The sequence below is a fragment of the Enoplosus armatus genome, chromosome 12 (assembly GCF_043641665.1).
Source record: "Enoplosus armatus isolate fEnoArm2 chromosome 12, fEnoArm2.hap1, whole genome shotgun sequence".
Lineage (NCBI taxonomy): Eukaryota > Metazoa > Chordata > Actinopteri > Centrarchiformes > Enoplosidae > Enoplosus > Enoplosus armatus.
This window is the reverse complement of record NC_092191.1, coordinates 15,119,875-15,132,104: the sequence shown is the minus strand read 5'-3', so window position 1 is coordinate 15,132,104 and position 12,230 is coordinate 15,119,875. Positions and strand designations below refer to the sequence as shown.

Here is a 12,230-nt window from a genome sequence, read left to right as displayed (position 1 = left end):
CTCTGACCCATGGACTAAGATGGACTTGCATCGGACAATGTTGTAAAATTAGCTAGCTAACGTTACCTTAGCTGTCTGTCACTGTGGGTGAGTATTTGGTCGATTACCCCGCCCAAACAAACAAAAAAAACGAATCACGTTGGTGACTTCAAAGAAAGGTGACAAGTGTGCATGTCTGCACATAATGTAAAATGCCTATTATTTAAAAAAGCTCAGTGTTCATCCCTTTTGAGTAACTTTGGCTCCGTAACAATGTTTCTTAGTTATCAATAAGGTCATTTTTCTGTTTGTACAGGCTGAAAATTTCCTGCGGGCCATGAAGCTTCTATTCAAACTAAGACACAGAAACATTTCTAAATGGCATAATAGTTCATATTTATTGTGACTAATTTTGATGTAAAATCCATGGCTGCTGCTACATCGTACCAGATTTAAGAGGAAATGTCTTTCTGTTCTTGGCAAAGGACTGTGAGAGAATGGTCTGCCGTTTCATTTGATGGAACACAAGCTTTGTGTTGCATTGTTTAGTCGCACATTGTGACATTTGAGAAGTAATATGCTCCTACAGATGCTGCAGCGCTCATGCAGGACAGATAAAGATGATGGAGGACCTCTACGATGGTTATCACTCTAACACACACACACACACACACACACACACACACACACACACACACATCACATGGTGCCACATCTGATTGCACGGGGAGAAACGCTCGACAGTGTGCCTGTGGTGCTGCTCCCAATGGTGGAACAATGCACTTATTTTCCTTCATTTTTTAGGTCAGAGGACTGAAGGAGAAGGAAGACGTGACACGAAACGTGACAAAAAAAGTAAGGCAAGAGTATAATGATGTAATGTATTATATTAATCCTGGATGTGCTTCATGCTGTACATTGTGAGTATTACTAAAGTGGATCAAGTTGAGACAATAATGACGGGAATGGGGAAGTTACACACACACAAACACACACACACACAGCAGAATCATTTAAAGATGATCTTACCTGCTGAGGCTCTCGTGGTGTAGTCTGCTTGACTCGCCTGCTGGACGCCGTGGTGGTGGTGATCTCCATGATGGACGTGGACGTCTCTGAGCGATTGGCTGTGGTGCTCGACTGTGGTGTGATGGAAGAGGGTGACTCCCCCACAAGCCGCACGCTGCCCTGGATCCTAATGTTGGGATCCCCCTCCGCAGCCATGTTGAACACCTTCAAGCCATTATAGTAGAGGCCCGAAAGCTGGCCCTGAAAGGATCGACTCCGGTCTCGCTCCCAGCCCCCAATCTGTATAGTGGTTTGGCTGTTGAAGATCGTAAGCTGCCGCCCTGTGGGAAAACAATGTTACATATATACAAGAATGTTGAACTGTGGACTCAGCCACTTTTACTGAACAGGAAAAAAAAAAGACAGAAAGACAGATTATTTGCCCATTGGCTAATGAGACCAATAAATTACGGGTTGTAGAGGCAAACCCTTATAATTTATTGCAGTTAAAATGATGAGATGCCTATGACAAAAAAACATATCCAACAAAAACACAGGATTAAGAAAATCAATGCAGCTTTGCTAAAAGGGCAGTCTAATCTAAAATAACAAGACAAAAGATGAATTAGAAGTAGTAATGTTATGGTATGCAATAGATTTAACTACACTTGACAAGATAACATAATCTTGAAAGTAACATAAATGGATAATTTGTTTGCAGGAAATTGCCTGGGAAATAAGACAAATATATAAAATATTTGTCCAACAAAGCTAAAAGCATATATTTCATTATGCTTCGCTTGTGTTATCTGACATTTTTCCTTAAAAGTTCAGGATTTATAAACTTGGAATTCAGCAAGCATGAGAAAAAAAACAACAACTTCTAAAATGGCTACAGGCTGTGAGGATTGGACTCAATCTCACAGGAAGCAGGACACACTTTAGGAAATTTGAAACTATTCATCCTTTTAGCAAAAGAAAACCAAAGAAAATCAAACTCAGAACGGATATGGTTGGGCACATGGAAAACCAAAAAACATTTTATGACAGCACTTCCATAACGCAAAACAGAAAAGGAAAACAAAACAGAAATGATAGGGCTCATTTCACATTTTAAGTGAAAAATATGAATTAGTTATTGAACTATAAAAAACAAAGCATGCACTCAGTTTGTTTTATATTACAGTTCCTTGATCTAATGCCCTATACATATTTACAATGTCTGTTAAAGGGACTCAAAATTCTGATGCCAATTCATATTGCACTCTATTTATCATTGCTAGCAGTTTAATCAGAATAGATCAAATGACACTAAGTACTGTACTGTACTGTATATGTTTCAAAAGTGTTTCAAATAACACTTAGCAACTAATGAATGACTAAACTAGAACTTTTAAATGTATCATTTAGATGTTTACAGAAAAATGCTACAGTAATTTATAGACATTTTAACAATTCTGATATTACTTCAGTAAGTGGATTTAAATTCATATTTACAGTCCCTTTAACCTTAAGCTGACAATAAACACGTATTAAAACAGCTGACATCTATAAAATAAATACATTATTATAAAAAGTATGGAACACTACAAACTAAATTTAACTGTTCAAATCATTTAGTTTTTAAAGTTTTACTGAACATTTATTTTTTATGTTTATTATTTACAAAATGTTTCTACAACTTGGTTATGATCAATTTATTTTATTTGAAATTTTAATCAGTGATTTTACCTTTGTCGAGTAGCCATTCGTCAACTACTCGACCAAGTCGGTATGGGATTCGCTGTCTAGCAATCGCCAGGCGTTCGTTATCATTGTTGCCTTTAAAGTTTAAAGAGACATTTCATTGGTTACAATCTGTAAGGTCAAAGGTTAAATGTTCATACTTAATGCTGGAGCTATACAACTGCACAAGGTTTTTATATTTAAAACGTTTTGTATATTTAAAAAAACAATATTTACTGAAACATTATTTGAACAAACTTCCCTCCTTTTATTTTATTTTAGCCAACAAATTAGGCCTATATTAATTGAAAATAAGTGAACAAGCACGCAAATGTTTCATCTAGGTTAATAGAGCTACGTTATAAACCAACCCAAATCACCAATTTATACATACCCATTACAAAATCTTTACCCAAATGTTTCCATGCCATTTGTCTTTTCCCTCTTTATCTTTTTAACTGGATTTTAAACGAGTTATATACAACAAGAACATCATTTAAATTTATTGTTGAATCAACCTTTTATGGTTTAAAGGATAAAACAATTTAACTTTAACATATTACAAATGCCCACCCCATTTATAAATAGTCTAATTGACAGGAAATAATGAGCTAATTGCAATACAACAATTAACACAGTATACATTCAGAGCATCTAGTCAGAGAAAAGTCAGACAATGTCAATGTAGGTACATACACTGTAAACCCTTTAATAAAATGGCTTTGACAAAAGCTAGGAGTCATAAAGAAGGACAAGTCATGAGTTTGACTGTGTAAATATTGCACATTGACGATGTTGGAGTCAATGGAAAAGTAGTTTTCCGAGTTTTCAGAGAGTAAGCCAAATAAGTGTCAGAAGAAAGAAAGACCAGCTACAGAAAAACTCCACTCTAAGATTGGAGGGGCACTTTGGCATTAATGAGGGCAAACTCTGCATCACCCTTTTGTCAAGACCAATAACCTCTCCAGAACAGAAGACTTTCAGCAAAGTGGCACTGTCTCTGAGTGAATTTCCCCCTGGTATTGTCTGCAGAGATTGAATTCAGTCAGCTCCATTCTTCCGGCAGATTGACAATGTTTGTCCCATCAACTATATTAATTCAGTTCTGGCAGATAAAAGATCCAGTAGCTAAGAATGATTCGGCGGAGAATAGCTTTGGAGGGGTAAGGATCGCAGAGACATGAAGGAGAGGAGGTAACCTTGTAACAGATGCACAGTTGGTCTGATGAAAGGTCTTAGAGGTAAGAAGACGCATAAAAAGACATTTTTTAATCGCATCAGCTTGAATTACTGTAGAGGATCAGCTACACAGAAAAGGGTTTAAAGCTTGTCTATACAGCTCATGGAATTTGGCTGCAGTTGATTGTGCCAGGTTGGAGCACAAAGGCTTGTGAAGGAGATTTAGTGGAACACTTCTCACTCAACATTGACGTAGAAAGATACATTCAGCATTACAACAAAGCCACACAGGCACACTGTGTTTATTATTTGATATTCATTTCTGAAACACTGTCCAGTCATCTGAAATGATACTGCACATTCAGTACATATTTCTCATATTTCTATACTTTTCCCCACCATTAATCAGGTCACTTTAAATGGAGTATCTTCATACTAACCTAAACTCAGTCTTTAAACCTGCATGTGGGCGTCACCTCCAACACAAAATGGTCACGTGTTTTCAAATTACACTTGTACAATTGCGTGTACTAACACTGATGATGATGCTGACTGATGATGGACTGATGCTGTATTTTTAAAATTAACTACCCAGGCTGAATACCAAGACCTAAATCTTTAAAACCAAGTTACAAATATATATTCTTATTTATAAGAAAAAAAGCTTATTGATTTCCTCAAGAAGCTAGACATTGTAGTTTTTAGAAAGACATCACTCAAACAGGAGCAAATAGTGCATTTGTTGGGGACTATTTTCAGCTGCGGATTAATGCATGTTTGACGCTCTAGTGAGTATTTAAGACAGCAGGACATTTTTTGTGGGATTGATTAAAAAAAGTAAAATAAACCACAGTGCCCAGGTTGATGGTAATGAAGGAACGTGTCACCTTGTGCAATAGTGTGGCTCACTGATGTGTTTTTATTAGTTTCTGGACAACAATGGAACTCTGTGGCACAGAGATGTAAGCTATAGATACACAGGCAATACCTGTAGGATTCATTTGTTGTTGCTTTTGGTCATGGGATTTGTTAACAATAACAAAATTACAGAATATCACCAGAGTTATTCCCTAAAAACAAAAAATTATGTGGTTGCACAGTATTGTCATAACTAAGAATTACAGAACAATATATTTAATTTATGCTGTGGCTAGGAAATTACTAAGCTTCTTCCAGGTAGGTGGATGCAAAGCACACCAGCCTCCAGTTGCTTTCGGCTTATGTAACGTCTACCATACTGCCTAGTGTTGAATTTGCCTTATGCAAGACTCCTGGAGCACCACCTAATTCTCCTAAGCACTGTGCATGATGGAAGTATTACACACAAATAAATGAATAAACAAACAGTACAGCTGTACTTCCTTATATTTTGAATGTGTTAAATCAATGAATAATCCATTATTTGCTGTTGTCATGGAGCATTCATGGGCTAATTCCTGTCACCTCCATTTGTCAGTCATGGGGTGTTAGTTATGTTACCTCTCTGTTTCCTGCTACTGTGACACCTCATCTGAGGAGAGGTCAGCATCAAACTGGGCTCTGGAGAACAGTTAGCCTACAGCTGCTGGGAGGACGGTGAGGACACACAAGTTTAGACTGAAGAAGAGCTCGGTTTTCTGACAGCCAATAAGTATTTTTCTACATGCTGCTATCAACATTGTGTAACAAAAATAAAAATTTTGTTGGAGGCAAGAGAACTAATAGAAAGACACAGAAGAGTGTCAGGTGGGCAGGCGTACACACATACAGTAAACACACACACTTATCCTCACACACAATGTGCCACTGTGCCAAAATCCTCTACTTTTGTGCAAAAACATGCTCCATTTTCAAAGACAGTAGTGCTTTATCTGTTTGGCTTTGCACCCCGTGGCATGCTCAGTCTATCCTTATACTGAGGTTAATTAAGTGTGGATATAATCAAGGTCTGATCGTGAATTGATCCCCACTGTGGGACATCGGAGTGTTAAACAATGCTATCCCCTGGGCTTCGATGCAGCAGCAGAGCCCATTCATCCTGCCTGCGAGCGGAGCCTGTGACTGCTGCTGAGTGCTGATTTGGTTTGGTATGGGACAGCCTGGCTTATCTCCTCCACCAGACAGCAGCGATTCAGCTGAGCCGTCCCAACTGACCCTCTTTGCCCTCACTCACTTGTTTTCTTTTTTGTTAATAAAGTGGTCAGATAAGGTGGGAGCTTTATCTCATTACAAGCCCTAGGACACTCGCCACATGAAATGAAGAAATATGCAAATGGTTCCTCTGTTCATGGAGCTGGGAGAATTAAAAAGGAGGGACCTACACAAATCTCACTATTATTTTCATTATACTGCTCTCCTTTTTTTTCTACTCTGGCTGTGGCGGCCAATGCACCATTTTTTAAGCATGCTCAGTGATGACTGCTTGCACAATAGGCTGAATAGGCTCATGGATAGAACAGAAGAGAAACCAGAGCAGATAGGACGGAGCTTTGACGGATAAAGCTAACCCTCCTCTCCTTGTATCCAACAAATCAGACTCCACACCGCAAGGTGGAAAAACAGGACAGAGGGTGAGATCGACAGAGGGGGCAGGGATGGACAGATAGAGGTAGAAAGGACAGAAAAAGAGGGGAGTGGAGTGAGAGACAGAGAGCTCTGTAAGTGCACCACGCTCTGATAACAGTAAAAGAATAAGGCCAGGGACTTCTCCATTATCTTTGTGTGCAGCGAGTGTTCATTGGGTGCTCCGATAGGATACTGCACTGTGCCCTGCGGGCCTGGCAGCACCATTGTGATGGCATTACTTCCATGGCCAAGACTCTGGAGAAGGGGCTGATTTTTTGTTGCTGCCCAGCCTTTTGTGTGCGGCACAGAATGAAAGCGGGGCGAGAATAAAGGAAAGAGAACTAAACTACAACAAATAGAAGGCTTGTCATGTGTCTGCATGTGCGTTTTGCATTTCAGATTCTAATAATTGTGCTAAAGACTTTTAATGGACCATAAGTATGCGGTACGAGACTTTTTAATGAGATTACGAGGGCAGCAATATAGGCCCTGGTGAAGCAATTATTTCCTTGCTTTGAGAATGATCACTCCCTCCCATATAATCTCCTCCTCTCTGTCTTTCTCACTCTCCAGCCATCATTTTTATCTTTGCTGTCTACTCTTATTATAATCACTGTTGATCTGTGAGTGGCCTAAGAGTGGCTGAGGGCTGCTATTATGAGTGCGTTAGAGGCATACATGGATACTAATCAAACTACAGGCGAGCTGGGAGAATAATGGCTTTGTGTGCTGGGGGTGAGGGGAGGAACTGCGCAGTAATTGCGATTGGATGTAATTAGTCTGCAACGAGCCTAATAAGGTAGATGGACTTGGCATTGTCACTGACACATGATTGGTGGGGATGAGATTGGTCACTTTTCCCTACAGCATTTATAACTCAGCACTTATCATGAGAGGAATAAATCTAATATTATTAACCAGCTTTTCGAGATTTTCGAGATTTTGTTCCATTACAATATACTAACAACCAATATTAAATATAATGGGCTACTATTTCCATTACTGGACATTAAATACTCCAATAAATTATTAAAAGCTACTGTATGTCAATGATCTCGAGTGAAAGTCAATTTCAGACTGAGGTGAAGCTAACCCCATCATAATTTAACTCTAGAGTATTACAGCCTTAAATAAATGACACTTAAATATCCAGTCATCTTCAGTGTTGCACCTATGTGTATTAAAATAACCCACCCCCCCCCAAAAAAAGTTGTTTTCACCAATCATCAATCATGTTTATGAGCAGCACGTCTGTATATCACAGGCATCTTGGGGACTGAGGGTGTTGTTGGAAGATTGAGATAGTAGCATCCAGGCATTTAACCCTGCTGTGCATTCTGCCATGTCCACAACATGTCAAAAGCCATTAGCGTCCCCTTTCCACCTGAGGCAAGCGGCAAGGATTGAGTCCCAGTCATAAAACCCTCTTTCATTTGGATGAATGCACTGTTCAGCTAAAAAGGTCACCAAACATTATGCAAAAGAAGAGAGACAGGTTGAATTTGTCTTCTGTTCTGTCCTGTTGCCCAGTCATTCCATGCGTGCTCACAGTCTAACAAATGATTTTTTTTCTTTTTTTGTACTCTTGTCAAGTAAATGCTACACTTGCTCCAACAGTGATTTAGGTGTTGTGATGTGAGCATTACCATACAGGAACATTACAGAGCAGTCATATAATAGTCACACTCCTTTAATCCTCTATTGCTTTTGTCAGAGCCTTTAAGCAGTTAAAAAGTCAACAATTTCAACAACACAAGCAGTGGCATTTAAATTTGTTTTGATAGGCCATCAGACTACAAACATCTTGACATTTTACAGAAACATACCAGTGTTGCTGAGTTGTTTCCAGAGACTAAGTTACATCTATGGAAGTTATCAGTTACCGCTACACTATAATGAAAGTGCCAGTTCATGTATTCCAGTCATATAATGTGAAACTTATGACATGTATTATACTTTTTAAATTAAAAATATACTCATTACACAGGGCAGTAATTAGTGAATTCATCTTCTACTGTCATGTAAGCTGTGTTTATGAAAAGTGCTACACAAACAGTAATTATTATTGGTAGTAACACTAATGACAAAGAAAATGAATACTGCTTCATTTTTGTGTATGAATAATCGTGGTGTATGCTGTGAAAATGATTAATATGAAAGTGCATTGTTATAGTCAAACCAGATGCTGGAAATGTAGCCGATCATCCCGTATTTCATTCTGAGAAAGCAACAGATTAATTCAGGTATTCAATAACACAGTTTGACTGCGTTATTACAGGTTTGTCTATCCTGTCGCCTTAATTCAATCAATCTGCCTTATTGGCAGAGAAATAAATATTGAACTGGCACACAATTACTTGCCACAATAAAAGTGGTCATTTGTCTGTAAATAGTCTATTGATTTAGAATATATATATAATATATAATGCAGATATTATACAGTGTTTATTTTAGACTATGGGAGCTCTGAAGTGCTACCTATTTACTTAGACCTAGGTTGTTTACCAGCATTGATTAATGTAAAGCGATAAACTCCACAACACTGGTATCATTCTTAACAGCTGCTGGAAACAGAAACATAAAAAGCCATTAAAGCACATGCCAAGTCAACATAAAAATCATCCTAAGAGATAAGGCTTTAATAGTTGGCTTGAAATCTCTCGGTCAATTTATCGCCTTTAAGCGGCGGCAGATGTAGTTAAAGGCAGAGTGGGTGACTCACCTGTGGGGTAGCGCTCAATGACTGGCAGGTCATCCACCTGCAGAGTGGCATTACCCCCACTCCTCGTAAACTTCACTATATGGTACTTTCCGTCATTTACAAACTTTGACGTCTCCTCAATATTAATGTCGTCTGTTCCGACATTGAATACAACGGCAATATTTCCTTTTTCCTGAAAAGAGAAGAACACAGAAAAGAAAAGGTTTTAGTGACAATACATTTGAGAAAAGGTGGAGGGTCTTTTAGTTTTTTTTTGCTGAACGGAGGGTCGTCTAAGGTTTTTGGTGATTGAGCATTATCTCTCGGGCACATCATTTGTCACTATCCTATAGCAGGTACCACCTTCACTTTATTCTGCATCTTAACAGAAAGTAGAACGACAGTAGTGTGTGATTTTTTGGCTACGTGAAAATTATTATTCCCTTAAAATATTAGGATTTAAATCTTAAAGTCTTTTTTCATCTTAAGTTATTAATGAATAGATGAATAGTATCAATCAATAGTGTTTCAGTAGGGTTTCAATTTTTCAAGGGAGAGTTCCAAAAAAATATTACACTCACACAAAAAGTGAAAAGTGAGTTCAGCCTCCCAACACCAATCATTTTCATGCAGTCCACACCCATTCATAACATCTTGATTTATTATTTTTAAATGGTTAGCTATTGCACCTGAACAGAAATTAAGAACTGTGTTGCATGTAAACAGAGCTAACATCTATTTTAGAAACATGTTGTCTTGATGATTAAATATTTATTTCAATTTACAATAATTCTGGGAAGAAAAGTCATTCAAATGACTTAATGGAATAACCATACTTGAATTATACAATCTTTCTTCATAAACACAGTTTAGCTTAGTTTAGCTGGACCTCATTTTTTATAGTGGACTGTCAGCTTAATGAAAGGAGCCATATGGCCATTGCTTTTTGGCTTGGGGTCCATTTTAAGATACAATCCTTGTCCCCTGGATGGTCCAGGGTTGGCACGGGCATCCACCAGATTTTAAACATACTTTTATGGGTAATTGTTGTTTTATTTTACTCTTTGAAAAACATAGAATCATGATGAAACAAGACAACATGAGGGAGATGTACCTGATGTCCTTATATAGCATGTTTATCTAGGTGGTGTTACTGTGGTCCTATGGTGTTTACATCTGTCACCCCTTGAGTAACATTTCAGTTCTGCTTGAGGAATGGTTCTTATAACAACTTTGATTTGCTGTGTACACACATATGAAATGTTATTCTAAGTGTATTTTTATTAAACTGCGAGGCCTGTTGGGTTGACCATGAGGCAGGTTACAGTATGAACATAGTTTTGCTCCTGGAAGTTCTGTGCCCCCTTTAAAAACAAAATAATGTAACAGCACAAACAGGCATACTGTGCATTTTGTTCTTTATAGTTTTCATGACATCAGTTAAATAAATTAACTAGTTAATGGTTAAGGGCAGCACCTCGAGTTCCAGTGCTCCGTGCACCTGTTCTGGCCTTCTATGTGATGCTGCCATCTGGTTCTTTAAAGTACACATAAACCAAATCCTCTATGCCTCCCATTCAAAATGCTGTAGACGCACACTCATCACCATAAAAACTCTAAAGTAGCTTCAAAGCTTGCTGAGGGGATATCATTGAATCTGAGCAGTTTGTGTTAGACTGAATCATTAACTTGCAGTGAATACTGCCGTCATCACACATGAAAACATAAGCATGGAAACATAAAGAGAATGTCTCAAAGGAAGTGTGAACCCGGTTTAGCCTCAGTCTCATCAGATCCACAAGCGATGGGTATCTACACTAATAAGCTCCTTTTACAGTACATGATCGGAGTCCCTGAATCCTTCTGCTTAATCCAGCAGAGATGAATGTGTGTGTTGGTGCAGCCTCTCTCTCTGCTTATGAGCTGCAGTGAAAGGAGCATCTGGTTGGAGGCTCAACCTACTGTAGCAGCGCAGCACTCTGCATGTCATTATCCAGTCAGCACAGCCAATACTACACTACATCTCCCTCTCTCACTCTCAACTCTCCCATATGCACATACTGAGTTTTTTTAAGCCCCTAACCATACACACACACACACACACACACACACACACACACACACACACACACACACACACACACACACACACACACACACTGGCTCCCTTAAAGTGTAGAATGAGTTGAGTCTCAAGAGCCAGAAGCTAAAGTGCAATTAAAACCATTTGTAATGTGTCACACCACGTTACCAAAACTAGGACAATTGTATGCTTTGTAATGTAATTTCAACAGATTATATAATCTGATGCATTAAAACTACAGTACTAACACAATTTACCGTCTCCTTGCGGGCATAAACACTAATCAACAGAAACTGAAAAGCAGATGGCTACAGTACAGTAACTGCAGCTCGTGTCAGGTTTTCAGAACTGAATGGGCGAGAGGATGATCCGCAGACGCTGGTGTTGTAGTAAAACCTTGTGGTAGTTGTAATCTGTGTCATTTTAAGAGACTTGCCCCTCTTGAAAGTCTTCAGCAAGAGCCACAGAGACAGCGGCTCCCCAGCAGGACTGAATGCAGCAAGAGACAGCAGATCCCATGAGCATCTGCCACCATCAGACCTCACACAATGTTCTATATTTCAAGTACTCGAATAGACAGTCAAAAATTTTACTTAAGACTAGCATCTGTGCTTCCAAAAGGGACATTTATTCAGAACTTTTTAGTAGCATTGCTCTTGGAAAATAGAGACAGAAAAAAAAAGGTTTAGTGGAAGGACCAACCCAATTAAAATCCTGCTTTTAATAGCCTCCTTCAATTGACTTTTAATGTTCCCCATGGTCTCGTTAATAAATTTACTGCATTTAGTCACAAACTGCCAGCTCGAATTTCCATAGCATAAAAACAGCCTACTTCACAGTCTTGAAAGAGATGAAGAGGTAGATGAAAGGGGGTAACAGACAAAGGACAAAAACCAAACCATCAGATGTAGGGAGTCAGATATCAGATGAGAGATAAGAGCTAAATCTGCAGGCTGAGAAAATACAGTCACATTTTTGACATGCTTAGAGCCCATGTCTCTCCCATATTAA

General features: G+C 38.7%; 1 protein-coding gene across 6 annotated transcripts in view; it reads right to left on the bottom strand.

The window, feature by feature from the left end:
* LOC139294223 (neurexin-1a) overlaps positions 1 to 12,230 on the bottom strand; it is a 235,322-nt gene that overhangs the window by 33,812 nt on the left and 189,280 nt on the right. For 5 of the 6 annotated variants that reach the window (XM_070916062.1, XM_070916064.1, XM_070916061.1 and 2 more), the window contains 3 exons: positions 9,158 to 9,329; positions 2,719 to 2,808; positions 1,009 to 1,328 (listed from right to left, as the gene is read on the bottom strand). In XM_070916062.1, the coding sequence (XP_070772163.1) occupies positions 1,009 to 1,328; positions 2,719 to 2,808; positions 9,158 to 9,329 (582 nt within the window). The remainder of the gene's footprint in view (positions 1 to 1,008; positions 1,329 to 2,718; positions 2,809 to 9,157; positions 9,330 to 12,230) is intronic. The other variant, XM_070916066.1, reaches the window with a different exon arrangement.